The sequence below is a fragment of the Lissotriton vulgaris genome, chromosome 1_1 (assembly GCF_964263255.1).
Source record: "Lissotriton vulgaris chromosome 1_1, aLisVul1.2, whole genome shotgun sequence".
In the NCBI taxonomy this organism is placed as follows: Eukaryota; Metazoa; Chordata; class Amphibia; order Caudata; family Salamandridae; genus Lissotriton; species Lissotriton vulgaris.
The window spans coordinates 775,511,933-775,532,159 of record NC_141685.1 but is presented as its reverse complement, the minus strand read 5'-3'; the positions used below and the strand labels follow the sequence as shown (position 1 = coordinate 775,532,159).

Here is a 20,227-nt window from a genome sequence, read left to right as displayed (position 1 = left end):
CTACCGTGTACTGATGTGTTCAAAAAGTTGCGTATAAACGGGGGGTGCGGAATGTTGACGCTCCCCCCGGGATGCCGTAATGCTTTTACTGATGATCCGTATGATGCAACAATAAAAAGAAATTTAAAAAAAAAACAAAAAAAACATAGGGGCATATTACCAACAACTAGCGATAATTATCGCTATGTTGGCTTAGCGGCAATATTATTATCGCCGAGCTCAGCCAATTTTTATCGCAGATAAACCTTGCTATTATCAAGTTTTATCTCAAAAGCGATAAAAATCGGCCGAAATGCATTAATATCGCTGAAAAGTCCGCGATATTCATACATTACCAAGCTAATGCTCTTAGCCATGTTATCCACCTACCATTGGATAACATGGCTAAGAACTGCTCTGGGCAGGCGTTAGCTTTTAGAGATATTCGCGCTTAGCGCGAATATTTCCAAAAGTAGGTAATAGGAGATAGCGATGTTAGCAACTGTTTCCAGTCGCTAACATCTTGGCACAGCCACTTTGCATGTCATTAGCGATAATTATCACTGACATGCAAAGTGGGCCCCAAGATGATCACTATCTCCTACTAGTTGTCACTAACTGGTGTTAGCGACAGCTAGGTAATAGGGCGATAAAATTATCGCCGCTTTAGCGGGAAAAATTCCCGCTAAAGCAGCGATAAGGCCCTTGGTAATATGCCCCACAATCTTTCAAGCATTTGGGCACAGATGTCTTGCGAACACTATGTCTTGAGTAAAGTTTAGTAGGGACACGTGAACCAGCAAACATATTGTTATCTGACCTATTTATGGAAGAATTGTTCTTGAGAATAGCAACACGGTTCAAATTCCAAATCTTGCCATTTTCCAATTTAACAGCATGTTTGAATCATTTAATGACACGCATAGGAACAGCGTATTTAGACCAAGATAAAGCACCTACAGGAGCTATTACACAAAGTTTTTCTTCCCTTAGTCTCCAAGCACCAATGGTGCTTGGAGACTAAGGGAAGAAAAACTTAAACTAAAAAAAAGTTAAGATATGATGAAAGGAAAAATGTTAAAGAAGTTGTTGTGAAGGTAGGTGATGTTGTTTGTGTAATAGCTCCTGTAGGTGCTTTATCTTATACTGTTAGTATTCGTGCTTGGAGACTAAGGGAAGAAAAACTTAAACTAAAAAAAAGTTAAGATATGATGAAAGGAAAAATGTTAAAGAAGTTGTTGTGAAGGTAGGTGATGTTGTTTGTGTAAAAGCTCCTGTAGGTGCTTTATCTTGGTCTAAATACGCTGTTCCTATGCGTGCCATTAAATGATTCAAACATGCTGTTAAATTGGAAAATGGCAAGATTTGGAATTTGAACCGTGTTGCTATTCTCAAATAACTCTCTATTTTCCCCAAGTTATCCAACCAGGACATAAACTAGTGTTAGGAACTCTGCCTTTGAACAATTCAAATGGCGATTTGTGGGTGGAGGTGTGAGGGGAGAAGCAATGAGCTAAGATACATTTTTGCAATTCTTCCTTTCGATTCAAAGAATTCACTCTTGAGAGTTGAATGTTCTCTTTTATCACCCTGATGAACCTTTCAACTGCTCCATTTGTTTCAGGATGATAAACCGCACATTTTTTATGCAAAATACCACAGGATAATAGAAAATCAGACATTAGACCAGAACAGAATTGAGGACCATTGTCAGATAAAAGTGTTTTGGGAAGTCCTTCTCTCTTAAATATATCATGTAAAACGAAAATCACACAAGAGGATGGGACATCCGAAACAGAATAAACCTAAACCCATCTAGAATATAGATCAAGTAGGACAATAAGATAGGGAGTACGATGCTCTCCATTGAGAGGACCAACAATGACAATGGCAATATTTTCCCATGGACCATTGGGTAAACTTCAACATGCCATGGGTACAGTACGGGGAGTGAGAATTTTATCACTCAACTTGCATTGTAAACACTCTCTCACTTCACGTTCAATTTCAAGATCCATTCCAGGCCACCAGAACGAAGCTCAAACTCTTTCTTTAGTTTTTACAATTCCTTAATTACCTTGATGAGCCTCCTCCATTAACTTTTTTTTTTAGAGAGGAGGGAGGAACCAACTTGGTACCTCTTAACAATGTCTCATTGTGAAGAGATAGTTCATCTGCACCTGTATGCCAAACTTCAGTCAAAAATAATCAAAAGGAGTTTCTGATTTAATCATAATTATGACCTTAATAAGTTCGCCCTCTTTTTGAACTTCATCTTTCCACTCAACTTCTTGTATAACTTCACAAACACTAACCTCATCCTCCAAAACCTTATCCACAAATTGTTCCGCCTCAACATCACACACCAAACGAGATAGACAATCTGCTGTCATATTGTGAACACCACGAAGATGTTCCACTATAAAATTGAAGTAATGTAGACCAATAACCCATCTCCTTATATGAGAGGGAATAGAATCTTTGTAAAGATTTCCTTTAAGGGCTTGTGATCAGAACAAACTTTAAAATGCTTTCCCCACACAAAATTTCTAAACTTATTGAGAGCCCAGAAAATGGCCAACGCCTCTTTTTCGATTACTGAGTAATTTACTTCCGCCCCACGCAAACTTCTTGATGTACAAGCAATCAATTGTTCCTTGCCACCTTTATCTTGTTTTAAAATGGCACCCAACCCTTTTGAGCTTGCATCTGTAACGATAGTAGTTACATCACCTGGAACGAATGCTTGTAGATTTGGGGCGTTCTTTAGATTCTTTTTAAGTTGCACAAACTCATTCTGACATTCATCCGACCAAATAAATTCCTCGTTCTTACCAAGTAGTTTTCTCATATTGTTCGATTTACTTGCCAAAATGTGTACGAACAAATTTTCCATAATATTCAATCACACCTAGGAAGGAAACCACCTCTTCAATATTCTTAGGAGACGTTAAGTTAAGAATGGTATTAACTATCTCTTTCTTGGGAACAATACCCGAGGCAGTAATGCAATGACCAAAGTAATTCACTTCATGAACTGAAAATTTACATTTATCAAATTTCAATGTGAGACCAGCCTCTTCTAGCTTCTTCAAAACTAGTCTCACAGTTTTGTCATGTTCTTGTTGATTAGGACTATAAATCAGCAGATCATCCTGATAACATTTCACAGACCTTATACCTCTTAAAATTGAAGACATAATCCTTTGAAAAACTGAAAAACTGAAGCAGCAGACACCAGACCAAACGGCATCCTTCTGTATTTGAATGCACCCATTGGGCTGATGAAAGCCATCAGATCTTGTGAATCCTGCTTCAGTTCTATTTGATGATACGCCTGAACGGTGAGGCTAAGTGTTTGTCTGTTGTGTCGCAGTTGAATTCCAACCCAGTTTGAACAAATGGAAGTTGTCATCTTTGTTCAATCCAACTATCTATTTCTTCTAGAAAGCTCCTGGCACAGGCTTTGACATCCACAACCAAAATTACAATTAAATATTAGTTAGCAGGATCAGATCTGTAGCCCGTCTTGTAAAACAGGTGAAGGATAGACCCACGCTAGGAGACGGACACTGGTGCCTGTTAGAAAGAGGCATGGTATAGTGGTAACAACCAATGAACACTGAAGTCAATGCCAGAATAAGAAACCCGGGATACCATTTGACCCAGGACACCATTAGATCGAATAGACTTGAGAACCAACGCTGTGGACCGGGAACAATTTGACCCCACATGTCTTGGTCACACTGGACATAGACTCGCTTTATACAAATATTCCACAGGACAAAGGCATCAGAGTTATTGAGACCCACCTTAACAACAGACCCAGACCACATAAAGTCCCTACTGAATTTATCATCTCTCTCCTTGAGATAGCCTTTACGAAAAATTACTTTATGTTCAATGATAAATACTACAAACAGCGCAAAGGAACCTCTATGGGGGCAGTTTTTGCCCCTAATTTTGCCATACTCTTTGTGGACAACATAGAAAAATCACTTGTCCTTAACCAGATCAACCCACATCGAAGCAAAATTAAGAGCTGACATCGATACATCGACGATGTGCTCCTGATCTGGCAAGGCAACACATCTGAACTAGACATCTTTTGCACTTGGCTTAATAACTGCCAACCTGACCGTAAGTTTACCTACAGCACAAGCAAAATCCAGATAAACTATCTAGATGTCAATGACACAAAAGTGCCCACCCGGGAGCACTCAGGGAGGGCCTCCCCTTTGGCCAATTTTTAAGAATACACAGAAACTGCAAGCTCGAAGAAGATTACCTAAGGAAAGCAGATACACTATGCGAAAAACATATCACCAGAGGCTACCCCAGACGTCTTGTAAAAAGATCTATGAAAAGGGCTTGGTACTAGCACAGGGAATTCCTACTGGAACCCACGCCAAAAAGACAATGTCAAGCATTCCATGCGTTACCACGTTCTGTCCGGCAAGCAACAAAATAACCAAATTGATTTAAAAACACTGGCCCCTCATAACCTCAATTATTATTACCAATGAAGCTCCTCTGTTCTCCTTTAAACGAGGGCGCAACATTAAGGACCATTTGGTCGGACCACAACAACCACCATGCAAGGATTACACTTTTCAGGCGTGCCTAGGTCTCCCACCAGTAGTGGGCCATTTCAAATGTGGCAACTGCGCTGCATGCCCTCTCACAAAAAACACGGAAACGTTTGAATATGGCACAGTCACACACAAGCTAAATTTCTTTTCGAACTGTAGTTTGGTAAATGTAATCTACTGCAACCAATGTCCGTGTAATCTCATTTATGTTGGACAAACAACCCAGAAGGTAAAAGCAAAGAATAAGCCAACATAAAAGAAGAATACGTTGCCAAGTCATCACTGCACCGCTGGTCGAGCAATTCCTGGATAAAGAACAATTAGAACAAGACCTCCGCTGGCAAGTCATTGACATTGTTTACCCATGCAGTAGAGGCGGGGACCCTCAAGCGATCCTTAATAGACTTGAATACAAATGGATGTTCAATTGCCATTCCATTGAGAATGGACTCAATATGCTCGATGAATGGATCATGATTCTGTAATACCCTGCTAGATGCTATAAGTCCAATTGTATATAATATGTCTGTACCTGTTTTTATCATGTATATAATTAATTACACTGTTCTTAACTGTCCTACTTATCTATCCAACTCTTCTATTAGGGCCAACTCTTGGCCCCTGTCCGGGCTCCCTATGGCCCCTCTGCACCACTTCCTGGGTATTCAGAGCCTCTCTGACTCATGTGTCTACCTGTAGACTCCCATGTGGAGCTACCACTATGTCATGCAACATGCTAGCTGCATTTAATTCTAATATTATGAAGCACCCTACTCCCTTGTATTTATTGGCTTAATATCCCTCCTGCGTTGCATGCTCCCAACTCTGGTTCACTTATGGCCCCTCTTGTGCCTATTACCCTCGCGTACCTACCAAATATGACCGCCACACTCAGTCACCTCTCTCCGGCATCCTACGGATTCGCATCGCTCAACTGCGCTCCCGTAGATTCACTCAGGAAAACTCCGGACTCAACCCGGTCAACAAGTAAGTGTACTGTCCTGTTTGGCTCTCGGCTGATTTGACTGCTCCCTTCGTCATGTCCTGACGTACCTCCTTTACTTTTAGATTGTTCCCTCGCTGCCGACGATTCCCTCACCAGTTGCCTGGTTGGAATTGAACTCACCCCATAAGTAATTTGCAGCCCCGCTGTCTCCCTTGAGGTCACTACGCACTGGCATCTACACCTGTTCTCCTTTTCAGGAACCCTGATTCAATTCTCTAAACTCCTCCGACTGAGGGCATCAGCCCCACGCTATTGCCGCGTTAAGGCTACATTTCCACGTCCTCAACTTTGAGACGCCCTAACTTAGGTTAGTACATGGCTTTTCCCTTACTCCACAGGATCTCTTGCATGCCTCAAGATAGGATACACTTCCTTCTTCTATCATCACGTACCCTCTTTCGCCTTGCGCTAAGTCAGCTTGATACTACCGCTGGTTCTAATTTTCGTACACCGCGCAGACTTCACCCTTAATGCCTCTATGTTATATTGCCATCACTGTCTATCATTAGCATTTGCAACTCCCCTCTCTAACCCTACATTAATTCATGCCTAATAGGAATTCAGTTTCGCCTTTCTCATGTTCTTTAACTTACCTTCTTTTCATTCTCCGCCCTCCTGCGTCACCATCACTAAGCCAAATATAAGTTAACTGTCTGTCCTTGCATATATTGATCGTCATTTAATGCTATAGCTAAACCAATCACAGATTGTGCAACTGTTAAATTGTCCTTATACTCGGGACACATGGTCACTCCGTTGTTTTTCTTCCTCTGTAGATTCTACTTGCTCCAACTACAGTCCTGATGATGATCTTTCAAAACGCCGTCGACCTCACAACCAAAACTCCTCCATTGTAATTGAATAGATTTGAGTTTTGTAGTTTGTTATCAATACGTTGTAAAACTTTCAATGTCACTCAGCACTTTCACTTCATGCTCTTGCAGTTTTTCGTTTGAGCACCAGAAGTATTATCGTTGAAATTTGAATGATACTCCATATATGCTGCTAATAAATGTGATGTCATTCCGAACCCTGTGTCCTGGCATACATTGCTGAATGAGTCCTGCTCGGACTCTCTTTGAAAGTGTTCTGTAGATTAATACGGCACCCATTAATAGTAGCCCAGGCTACACGAGGATCTGTGAGACCTCCCTAAGACTGTTCCTTTCAACTATAGCAGTGATAAGCAGGTCCGGACTGAGAACCAAAACCGGCCCTGGCAAAGTACTCGGCCCTGGGGGTGCGAGCGAGCTCTCTGGCAGGGCCGGCTTTCGGCCGATTTTGGTACAGGGCCGATTTTGCAGCTATGTTGCAAAAACGGCCAGGTAACAAAAACGGCCCCCAGGGCCCAAAACCGGCCCCCACCCTTCTGGCGCACCAGGGGATTACCCGGTGCCCGATACGGCCAGTCCGGGCCTTGTGAAAAGATCATTAGAAGAAGAGGGTTGATTGGAGTCAACACAGGTAACTGATGTGTGGCTAAATAATGCACTCGGTAAAAAAAGGAAGTGTGATAAAGAATATTTATGTTTTTACCCCAGTCTAAAAGGTCAAGTGGGTTTCCATAACCTCCACCATTGTTACAATAAGGGTTGTTTTCAAAGTGGCAGAATTTGGATTGCTTTCTCTGCTTTGAGAGCTTGTAAAATAGTAGCCACTGAGTTTCAAGGTAGTTTTCTGTTCCCAAAGCAGCTTATGAAAGTTTCTTCTCAGAAATTGCAAATTGAGCGTGGCTTCAATTTTTTTACATCTTTTTAATGTAATTGTTGATTAATGCTGATGCCAGTTTAAGTGACAGAGAAAGATCTGGGCTCCAAAAGCCTCCACATGTCTCTGTCTTTCCTACAAATAGTTTCCACTCATCTAGCTTTGCTTTACAAAGTGCTTAATCTCAAACTCTTCACTACACACTGAGTTTCCATACTGCCTGCCGTTTTGATGTTAACGTCACGATTTGGATGGAAATCTTAAACAGGAACAAATGGAAGTCTAGACAGGTGGCAAATAACAACTGGGAAATTAAGGTATAATCTAATGCAGATGGACACCCGTAGGAATGGTATGTAAGCATGACATTTTAAATGTGGCATTACTTGATAAAGAATGAAGGTCTGGATGAGTTTGATGATCCTCACGGCTTCCTGGTTAAACTGTACTGAAAATGTGCAATATTGGTTGCACTCAAAGGGGGATCAATCGAATTGTCCAATAAATTATTGTCAAAATCACCTGTTACTATGATTTTGTGGCAAGTATGCTTATAAACTAAATCCTCAAATGTTTCACAAAATGGCGTAAATGTACCTCATTGGTCACATTGGTGTATATTCAGATATGTAGCCATTGATTAAAAAGATTTCTTATGGATGTAGGAACGTTCTAAAATTGCTACCTGTAATGGAGCTTTGGGATGATATATCCAAATAAATAGAGAGGCCACCAAGGGTTTTCCAAACCTATCTGACTAGACCTGCAGGAATGAATTCTTCTTGGTACCCCTTAATTGGCACAGCTGTAGTACTCCATGGGGCATATTAACAACAACCCTCGATAATTATCGCAGAACGCCTTAGCGCGTTTTTAATTATCGCAATCTATCTCTGGATTACTCCCTGTTAGCGTTGTATTAGCAGCGCTTTTCTCACATGCGATGTAAAATCCCACGTAAGACTGGAATAAACATCTTTAGCGTACGTAATCCAGCGATATGGGAACATCGCTAATTAAATGCTTGGTAATCTGGAGAGGTAGACTTAACCTTCCAATCCACCTCCCATTCATAGTATAGTTAAGTCAGATTATTAGCAGGAGTTAAATACCTGCTAAAAAGGGGCTACTTTTGACATTGTTTCACGGAACCGGTGCAGCGGTGTAAATAATGCGAAGCTGTGGCAGCGAGGGTTTGTCATGTAGTATTTCTAAGATACGCCCGCTTTGCATGTCATTAGCGATGCCTATCGCTGACATGCAAAGTGGGGGAAAAAAACGTCTGTTATCGCAGGGAAACTCGCGCTACTTCATGGTAGTGAGTCCTTGTAAATTGTGCGATAATAAAATAGCCGCTTTTTCGGTGCATTGTGCCGAAAAAGCAGTGATACATCACTTGATAATATGCCCCCATGTTTCTTGTAAAAAGGAACAGTTTTCTTTTTATCCAAGAAAGTATGAAGTAAGAAGAAAGTTGGATGCAGGGGATGATGTTATGTTTTTATTTTAAGCGAAACAAGCTTGTGCTGTGCTAGGAATGTTGATTCAGCTGGGCCCTTAATATGGATGCAGCCAGTTCCAATCTGCATGATTATCCATGCCTATAAGTGAAAGTGTGCTGCAAAGTCTGCTGTTGTCTTTGCGAAGGGTAGTCTGGGATTTAAATAGATGATCAAGACTTCTCCCACACTTTTGACAATAGATTTAAGACCTGGAATGGTGGTTTCGTACTCAGGATCCTTAGTAGTACTGCTGGGCATTTCTCCTTCATTTGTTCTTTGATCCCCCAATGGGTGAAGGCCTCTGTATCTAAATACCGCTATTGCATTTCTTTGCACTTCCAAGTGACCAGAGTTGCCTCTATGTCTGATTGGGATTGCAGGGATACAAGATGGATCCTTGGTATATCTTCTGATTCTGTGATGTGTGATAGAATGGGTATATGATGAAGGAGGCACAAGATGGTAGTTCTCTGTAAAATGTCTTCTCTACCACATGTGATTTATTCTAGAGTGAGAGTGTTCATGGAAGAAAGGTCTTGATTGAGAATCTTCTAAGTATTTTCTAAGTAGGAAGGAGATCTGTGCTATATCAGCAATGTAATCAATTAGTTGTTCAAAATACACAAATCACTAGTCACAACATACAGAATTCATTTTTTGAATGGCATTGTAATGAAGTAACAAACACAATGGTTTTGTGTAATTGAAAGGTTGCTGCAGTTTTTCACAAATGTGTAACGTTGTGCTTCTGAACCTTTCTGTCCAAATAGGCCAGTGACATTGAGTCTGGTAGCCAATGCGTAGGTTGAACTAAAAGTACTATAATAATATCTATAAAAGCCCGAAGTCCAGTGACTTTTTACATTTACCACAGTTTTCTTTTTCAGTACGCATGGCGAGTTGGTTGTGAAACTGGTTTGCCCTTTCTTTTGTCAATAACTCTTACGAACACTTTTTGATTACATGAACCTCAACATTCAAGAAAACATAGAATAATGATTACAAAAATCGGTATATTGTAGAGAACATACAATAACAACTGCTTTTATTAAGGATGTTCTCAACTATTAAGGAAATATGAAAATGATGATGATATTCAAAAGGAAATGAACTTTTATTTTGAAATATTTTTATATGAACACTGTTTTGTAAAAAAACACACATGATTGAAAAATACAATTTGGTGATCTGGTAGAGGACATCAACACAAGACAAACCTGTACAAGACATTTGATACAAATTGAATACATCTAGGAAAATGGCTGCCAGGAATTGTTACCACCTCTTACAGTGTATTGACGCCATACATTATGCTGATACAGACAGGCAAGTTGATGTTTCAGCACAAGCACACATCTTGTACCTATTGCACAGTTAAGCTATTGGGCGGCTTAATGCACTAATGAACAATTTTATATGTATTTATGTATAAAAAGGATCCATATTATGGATTCATACACAGAAATAATCTAAAGATTGTTGAAAACTGAAGCAAAAAACATTAAATAGTTTACCTGATAGAACATCTCTTTGGAGAGAGGCAGTGCACTTGCACCTTGCAAAAGCCCAAGTTAATGAGCTAATCGGCACATTATTTCTTTTAGTATAACTAGCAGTTGCTGTGTTTTACCACATCCGTTCTTTGCATACAGACCACCTAGAGCCATGGATTTCTGGAAGTACTACAATAGGGTGCTAAAATTTACACTGTTTCAGAGGTAATTTGATTCTCAAGTCCAAGTTGGATCCACCGTTGAAATCCTTCATTCTACTGTAGAGTCAACAACAACTTTATTTCCATGCCATGAAGCCGCCATGATGGAATCATCATTGAAGGGCTTTGAGGTCACTGGTCTTATGGCTTATTAACTTGAAGGGTTAAAAAAGCTGATTATATAAATAGCAGATCACATAAATATAAATTGAGTGCATCAAGGTTGAAAGTCACAGCAACCGGACAGGCCCAGTTGTTATATGGGTACATCACTCTCCTGTAGGAAACTTGCAGCCATTTTGCAATCCTAGATAATGTATCTTTCCAAAGTCAAGTAATACCTACGGGTTTTAGTCACTCAGGGAAACTTGCTCAGCTCAATGTCACTGGTTAATGATCCACAGGTTTGTTATGAAAAATATTTCTTGTGGGGTGCCAACTATGTCTCTGGCGTTAAGATGTGCCTTTTGAAAAGGCATCTGTGTGCATAAGTGTAAGTTGAATTCTAAGGCAAACGTGTGTCCATATAACCAACACATGTCTATACCACCTTTGTGGTAAGGAATTAAAGCAGCAAAGCCAACTTTTAGCAAGTATTTCTTAAAATCACATCTCTACTCTATGAATTGATGTATCTGATCAATACAATAAGTGCCTTCTGGGTTGGGTGTAGATGATACTGTGGATAATGTTTCATCATAGTAAGGCAGAGCAAGGTGGTGTAGGGTAGGCTCAGTTTAGTTTATAACATGCAAAGTTTCCATTCACACAATCAATATACCTGTTAAAGGAAATTGCTCCACCAGTTTCTCTTTAAGAGAACTCCCACATTCTGATGAGTTCTAACGAGTTGCTCCCACAATAGGTAGAAAGAATGGCCCTTCCTGCAATATTACTTGAAAAAAATCTATATTTCCAACGCACATTTTACTGTTTTTTCAGCAAGGCAGTGACTTCTATTACAGTATTCCCAGTGGTTGGAAGTCTCATCTTAAAGCAGCAGTAGATGAACCATGAGTATGGCTTGTCCGCAAGGGGTATGAGCAAACGTCACTCCAATAGCCAGCTAAAATATCTCAAAGACTTAATTCCCACCTCAAAACGAGGGTAATTTCACAAGGTAAAGGTTTCCTCTGAAACTCACACTGCTTTCATAGTTAAATATTGATTTAAACCTGATCTTAAATGTAAAAGATACGTTTAAAATGGATGCTAATGTGTTACTGTAGCATGTTATTTCAACAGAGGGTAGAGAGAGGAGCTAGCAAAAAATATGCTTTTAAATACCTTTTAAAAATACCCGACTGCAATGCTCCTTCCCAGAAAACAAATTACTCGTCATTCATGTATATGGAAGCATACACCATCTCCCGCACACACTAATCATAATTTTCATATGTCCTACAAGTTAAGGGAGGTATTCTGACCAACTAACTAAACTTTGTAGGCTCTAAGAACACAGTCTGTTTTAATTCCAGCACCAATTGGCTCAAAAGAATGCTGCATTATGATGGTTCAGAAAATCAATGACACATCACACTAATTTGACCATTTTGAAGGCAAATGTATTATTTGTTGTATGGTGTGCCTTTTCCCTAAAGACTACTGGTCCAGTGTAATAAATAAAACTACAATGATCTCTCATTCACTCTTTACTACCCTACCCTGTGAAGCATTCGCCCTGAACTACCACTTTAGGGAAAGGCACATTAGTAACGGAGAACCACAATCATATCATAAGGCTGTAACTGCTGTAGAGCAGGTAGAGTTCATCCCCATGGGCACCCATGAATGTGGCTACAATTCTTTGAGTAGCTCCTGAAAGTGCATTTAATATGGATAAGCAGATACAGCAATATACACAATGAAGGTAGTCTGGTATTCAATTACTCTGTCCGCGCGATAGGATAGTGCTCTCACTTTCATCCTGTACGTCTCCGGCTCCCTCAGGGGCCTGGTAGTAAACAGCACACCTTTCAGGTTTTCATCTCTAATAGCGAAGGGTAATGTGAGGTCCTCATCCACCACCAAGAATGTGGTCCTAGGATGCATCACTCCATCTTGTGTATACGCCACTAGGCGGATCAGATCCTGATTGGCGGCAATCCCAAATGGAAGTGAAAGGAGCTTGTACTCCAAGGCGTAGGGACTGAGGGCACATTCCAGGTCATTGGGCGGACAGTTCTTTAGACAAAACCTGCAAATCAATAGAAAAACTCAGAATTATCTTTACACCATTCCAAGCTCACTACTTGTGCATGCAAATATATAATTATTACGAGTGCCAAATGGACTGAACAGGTTCACTACTGCTGCTAATTACTAATTACTGCAGTCAACTAAATGTGCTTACCATCACTATGGAGAACTGGAACACAATCTAGCAAACTGACAAACTAATTAAAAAATATATTATAATTGCTAATACCTAATCCTACCAGTTACTAATGCCTTCTGTTGAGGCTTTTAAATGCAGTTTATTGAACATTCGCCAATCATGTAAAAGAATCCAGTAAAGCGCTCAAATCACCCATGAAGGGGTATCTCGGCGCTGGGGGCCGTTGGGAAGATTAAGCGAGCTATTGCCCAGAGTCGCATGGTGCTGGGCAGACCCCTGCCATCGGAGCGCGGGATCGAACCGTGATCCCCTGCGTCCAGCGTCAGTCACCCTAGCCGCGCGCGACACACCAATTATGGGACTAAGGACATATGATAAGTCAATTTACTGGAGTTTTTCTAACATGCTCGGTTAGGTTTCCCATTGCAGAGCCTCATGTGGCTCCACCATGGAAAAACCTTTCCTGGCAGCATGTCTGCCATTTGGCCATTGTGCTTCAGACCCTCAGTACGCCTGCCCTATACAGGGAGGGTCTTTGAATGTACTTTTTTATATGTGTGGCTGCCATAACAGGAGCAATGGCCTCACACATGAAAACATAACGATGGCCCTTGATAAGCAGGGAGAACTTGCAAATCAGGGTCATTGATTTTTGGTTTTTGAAGAAATAAACCCTGGCTTTGGTGTGTTGTTTATGGAAAACATCTGACATTTTAGTTGTGGCAAAAATGCTTCCTCTGCACTGGTTGGAGCATGATTGAAAAAATTATTTAATGCATATGTTTATTTTCTGCTAGCACTTAAGGGAATCATAGTGCAGGATTTGATAGGAGTTTAGCAAGACAATGTTCTCACATGTGTGGCGAACTTGTGTATACATCTGCCTCTGGGAAATAATAATTCTCCATGTTTATCTCCACTCACTTTTTAGCTTCTGTCAACCACAAATAGACCCACACTATTTGGAAATGAATGGAAGAACTCTCTCCCAATTTTACTTGCACTGCCCTCCCCCTCAATGTCAACCTCCTGAACCAGGTTGTGGCTCGCCAGACCTGACCTTAACTGTGAAACAGCAGCTACAAACATTGGTGCCTGCCTTGTATGGCACTCTGTTTATGTTCAGTGCTCTGATTCACAGTCCCTACAATCTAGAACTGAAAACAAACTGAATTCAACTAAACTCTGCATAAAATCGACTCAGTTCTTAAAGTTTTGTCTGTTCACTATCTGGCTCTTGACAGTAATGCCAGAATCTTTTTGCTATGATATCTAGTAGATCAAGTCATTTTTTGCGCCCGTAGCTCCCACCCTTATTTCCTCTCAACGCTATTGAGGTCTCACAGTAGGTGAGGAGAAGGAAGATTGAAGAAGTGAAGCAGAAAAATAGAAGGTCAACTATACTGAGAAAAACCCAAAAGAAGGAGAAAGAGCCACAAGAAAGTTGATTATGGATGTCTCCCTTGGCAGTAAGCAGTGTAAAAGATTGGACAGCAAGTAAAATGACTTACAACTAAGGCCTGTAAACACAGGATTCAGTTGAATGGGAGCATCATGCTCTACATATTGGATGCAATTCAATTCAAAAATCTAGTTTTCACACATAACAAAAAAAATTAGAACTCTGCATGCAAAACTTTATTTTAGTTCACAAAGATTTACCAGTGGATATCTGATATAATGTGTAAGGACCGCAAAGTATGTAGATTTTTCAACAATGATGAAACTTTGAGATTTGTTGGGAGGGAGGGGGTGAAAAGGAAATCCAATGCAAATGGTGTGATTAGCACAGTTAAAATTTTGAGGGAACTCACTAACGTTGGCAATGCTTTTCGCACACTTATCAGTACTGAATGAATCAAAAATAATTGTGGCAAAAGGGGTTCGGACAAAATATCGGGAAAAAAATATTGTCAGACATAAATATAAAGTCTGAAATGTCATCACACTGAAATATCGTGTGCAAGAATATCGTTATCAGGAATATCAATTTTAAGGTACGTAATATTGAGTTTAAAAATATCGACATCATTAATATAGTTTACAATAATATAGTCATTAGGAATATCATTTTAAAATTCTTTTTATGTATTTTAGTATGTATTTTAATTGTATACGTTATAAAATCTTTGTTTAATTATTGTTTTTAATATCGTTTTTTATTTGTAAGTAGTTTTGAAATGTAAGTGTTTTTGTTAGTACTGTAGCAAATTGTGGGGATTATAGGGGTATAGGATGGGAAATAAATTAATTATAATTCATTTTTAATTAATATTTTGTATTTAATAAAAAATTATTTAAGTTAATTGTATACAATTTTTTGTGTGGGTTGTGTGTTTTGTAGGGGTATAGGGTGGAAAGTAAATTAATAATAATTAATTGCTTTTTTAAAATTAATATTAATCATTCAATTGACAATTAATTATGTTAATTGTATAGTTGTTTTTAATTATGTTTCAGGTGCAGGTTGTGTGTTTAGTAGGAGTATAGTGTTACGTCCCCCAATCCTGGCCTTTTACCTACATTCGTCCTACCTTGCACTGCAGAACAGCTCTAGCACTGACCTTTTACTTAGTTCCATGCTAAATAAATGCTGATTGGTTTCCTTGAAACTAGCCTCATTTATTAGGCAATGAGGATTCTTAGTAAACTCCCCTGCACATGGCGTGCATAACAGGATTAGTATACTCTGTATAAAAGTCATTGCTGCCATTCATCCTCGGGCGATCAGGCTACTTTGCTTAAATTACTTTTATTGATTTAGGCTCATCATCATAATCATACTCAAAACATATTGATTGTGGTACAACCCCGGAGGCTACCTTTTCTTTATAAAAGAGGTGCACCTTCACTAGTGAAGGAGAGAAGAGGCTTCCACGCTGAACCAGGCACTGAGGTCCCGACCTGCAGAAGCTTCAACATGCAGCAGTCTGACATCCCTTGCCAGGTGTCCAACTCGAGACCAAGACAGGGTCCATCATTCTCTACTATCAGGTAAGGGAGTTGGCTCTTTCCTAGGGGATTGTTGGCTTTACACCCACACACATGCTAGGTACACTTAGGTCTAGTCTGCATAATAGAAGAACGCTTGAATACTGTCATGTTTATATGCCTGCATATATTCACTGTTTTAGCACCATGGTAGAATTCTAACTTTCATTTACTCTGTTGGTGCTTCTAATCTCTTACGTTAGCTTCTTTCTATTAATTGTTGCAGCAAACATAAATCCTTATTGAAAATGTCCTCAACATTTATTCTGTGTATCTCTCTGATACTTGGGGGCCGATTACGATTGTGGAAGTCCCATCACCGTCAGCCATGCGGTGGCGGGCCTTTCACAATCGGACCGCAATTTTCCCCCTGCCACATTACCATGGCAGAGGGAATCGCACTCGGACCGCGGCGGACGCAAAGACAGTCCACCACGGAACTGCCACAGGCAATCGTTGCGATTGCCTGGCAGAGCCGTCTGCATCAATAAAATGGTGGTGGTGCCTAGCAGGCACCGTCTGCCAGATCACAATGCTGTCTCCAGACAGCCTTTCCATTGCGGGTAAACCGCCATTGAAAGCCTGGTGGAGATTGATTTCGAGGGCACGTTATGGGCCCCCCTTGTGTTGGGGGGAGGGGGAAGGTGTGGGTGCACTGGGGGGGTACCATGGTGCCCCCCTACATTCACTGCACCAAGTGGCAGGCACTGTGTGGTGCCTGCCACATAGTGCAGTGAAATGCGCAACATGCCATTTTAACTTCGCGGCAGGCGCTGCTGTCAGCAGCAACCGCTGTAATATTAAAACGCAAGATGCGACCACCATGGTAGCGGTTGCATCCTGATTTGGTGTGCAGGACCGCCACATGTATTGGGGACGATCCTGGTCTCCACCACGATTGTGTCTGCATCGGTTATGTTCGAAGGTGGCCAGAAACTATTCGCTCCTTGGTAAGGTTAGGGGTCTTATTGTGGCACAGTGAGCTAGCTGGTCTATAGGCCGACATATCATGCGTGGGTGTCCGGAATCAGTCTTGACACCAAGCCCTTAGTTTATGTTGTCCAACAAATGCACAGATCCTACATATTTATTTTTAGGGACTAAACGACAATAGTCAGCAAATTAAATTCATTATAATGAATGAATAGTAATAATTGAATTGATAATTAATTATGTAAATTGTTTCATAAAAGCCTACACTCTTATTCACCATTGAACAAGGCAAGGCAATTGACACCATCGCCTTGGACAGCTGCACATTAGCTTTCGCCATTTGAAGTACATTGTACTATTTACAGGTCAGTGTTATAATTTCTTCCAGATCACAGTGGGAAATATGGAAGTTTAATATATTGACCTATTGCTATTGTTGTTATTGTACACGGATAGGCAGTTCTGGATGTTGTCAGCACCACAGCATTATCTTTGGTTGTTTGTCATTCTGTTAGTCTTTAGCCTGGTGGAGGTCACTTAGTCATGCTTGAGAATATATACATCTGATCTTAATAGACACCCAAAAAGGTGACTTTATAATCCTGTGATGCAAAACTATATGAACTAAACTGACATCTGCAAAAACACCTTCAGGAAGTCTGCTGCATTCTGAGATATATGGCAAACAATTCTAGAATCAGAGAAGAAACTTTTCCTGTTATGGTCTACACACCATGTGACATCATGCATCTTTTTTGTAGGCAGAATCGGAAGCCATGTCTATGCACACTTTAACTGAAGAATCATGTGGCCTTGCCAGCACAGACAAACATTCCTGAAAAATTCTCAACAATTACAAGCCAATTTTAGTCATTTGTAGGCTTCTCTCTGTTATACTTCCCATCTGTTGAAGGCAATGATGCTGGACCTTTGGGTATTAGCAAACAATGTCAATCAAAGCATGAGTCAAATTGAAAGAAATTGCACCTTTCCGTATATCAGCTTTAAAGTGTATAAAGGAGATAATGCTATCAAACAAAGAACCATTTCTTCTTCGCAAAGGATTTGGAAACGCATGTGTGTTGCCCATTTGCTAAACAAGCTGCTCCATAATTATTAACCTAGTGAAGTTTGAAGGAGCTCCAAGCCCCAATAAAGGCCATTAAGAGTGGTTGTATTCACTAAGGAAGTTGGGGGTGTAGTGGGAATTTAGATTAAATCTTTTTCAGATGGGTTATCCATTGGTTGAAAAAAGTAGGCTGGCCAGCTGACTGTGGGAAGTTTTGACCGTTAGCACATGGTTTCCTAAGACCAGATCCCTTGCCGACCCTTGCCTGTTGTCAGAGTGAGACAAAGGAGAAAAGAAAAATAATTATTCTCCAACAATATCAATGTTTCACTAATTTACTTATAACTTACCCTGAGAGTGGATCCCGCTGGTAGTTGGGTGGGCACGGTGTATCGATGCATTGATAGCTGCCCCTCATGTTAAAGCACATGCGATTTGCACCACACTGAATGTTCTGCTCGAGGCATTCATCAATATCTAATTGTAAAGATATAGAAACATATAAGCTTTACACTGACTCCATCAATAAATTATAGGAAATAGTGTTGAGGGATGATCATATTAGTACTCAGATAGATCCAGTAAATACGGGATGTATGCCAGTCCAACACTTAAGGTGCTATGAAGTGAGAGGTAACATTACACTTTTTTTGGAAGTAGGTTTATGTTTGGCTTCTTACCAAGTCTTAGTATAGTAAATAGGCCAACAGTTTTTCTTGACCAAACATTCAAGAAATGTTGATGCACTGATTAAGATTTGAGCTCCTCGATTTACTAGAGGTTTACAATGAGGATGTTTAGTCACATTTCAGTTACTGGCATCCAAGGATTATTGCACATCTTCATTATTGCTAAGTGGTTATTGATTCTGCACTAACTAGACATCTTTATAATTGATGCCTAGTTGCTCTAATATGAATTCATGCCGTTGTTTGTTGAGTGAGAAAAAGTGCAGACAGAAAAAAAAGTTCTGTGATCTATTTAATCCAATCAATCTGCATTATGTTTCTAAGATTATTTAGCAAACCAAATTTACACTATTCGTAGAATGTTGTTGCATGTAAGACTCTTCGCTTTACTGATTTAATTGGCATATAAATCTCCAAAGCAAATAATAGTTCAACACTGTTTAATTAAATACATAAATTAAAGAACCTTAACATCTGAAATGTATCCTGTGACCAATCTGTACAAATGTCTGTACACAAGGAATACAAGGAGAAGGCACCTATACTACACTCCAATCTACCAAAAACTAGACAAAAATAGAATATCCATGCAAAACTTGACTCAAAATAAATTTGTACTCATCTCTTTTCTTGTAGCTGTGCCTATATCCACTTACATCACAACATGTAAACTAATAGGCAGAAACCTTCACATAAAAAGTTGCAAAATCACACCGTAAGTAATACCAGTTGAAATTTCTGTTTGCAATGCTCTTCAAAGCACTGTGACTCAAATGTATCAGTAACACTACCAGAGGAAGAATGCTGGGGCTAAAGCACTGCCAGGTTCTAAGACACTCAAAAATTGATTCTTATGAGATAGTAAAAAATTGATATTTGCAACTTGTTTTCTTGGGGTAGTTAATAATCACCGAGCCCAATATAGTGTATGTGCTGTGGTTTACCACTGGCGTGCAGAGTCACAGTGGTGGTGTACTTCAGCAAGTTATGAAGGTACTCTCTGTAGACACCTACCTGACTTCTCTAAGTAGTACAGGTGAGAATTCAAGACTTACTGTAGGATAGGGTGGGGTTAGGAGATCAGAAACAGGGATTTCTCATTAATACTGAAATTTGAGTATCCAGAACCCTCCAAACTTTCTTTATGCTCAACTATTAACAGTGGGTTGCAGATAAATGAACTCTAGTTACGTGATAGATCACTATACTCTATGTTGCGTTACAATGTAAATTGTTGTAGAGTGATTTTACTGCTCCTGGAAAAAGCTTAATGCGCTAACCAAGTCTCAAGTTTTTGACATTACCATTATACAACAGAACTGAAAAAAGTAGACAAAAGTATGAGCAAATTAATAAGAACTGTAGGTATGAGTGATTATGAAGTATTAAACTATGTGGTCCCCTTTATGGAAGTGCGGTATTGAATGGTAAAAACAAATCTCTATTGATTTGGCAATCAAATGCTGTGATCAATGCAAGGAGTGAATAAGTGATTAATTTTGAATGTAGTAATATTAGAAAGTATTTGTATACCAAGTGATGTCATCCATGTTTTTGTGGCCACCCTTAGGTAATGCTGGTTTGGCCCAAAGTGCTAATGGCTTTATCTGCTTGGTGGAAATGTGCCTTGTAATTTTGCATAAATGTGGTACAGTGTTTCAAAAACATGCAGATAGAGGGTGCCCACTTTTCCGATTCACAAAGACA

General features: G+C 39.9%; 1 protein-coding gene across 1 annotated transcript in view; it reads right to left on the bottom strand.

Annotated features, from left to right (window-relative positions):
- Positions 1-9,883: 9,883 nt before the first annotated feature.
- Positions 9,884-20,227, bottom strand: part of HMCN1 (hemicentin 1) — a 1,183,532-nt gene continuing 1,173,188 nt past the window's right edge. Inside the window, exons 106-107 of the mRNA XM_086956029.1 lie at positions 18,182-18,308; positions 9,884-12,697 (exon numbers count right to left, since the gene is read on the bottom strand). Of these exons, the coding sequence (XP_086812155.1) occupies positions 12,331-12,697; positions 18,182-18,308 (494 nt within the window). The 3' untranslated portion in view covers positions 9,884-12,330. The remainder of the gene's footprint in view (positions 12,698-18,181; positions 18,309-20,227) is intronic.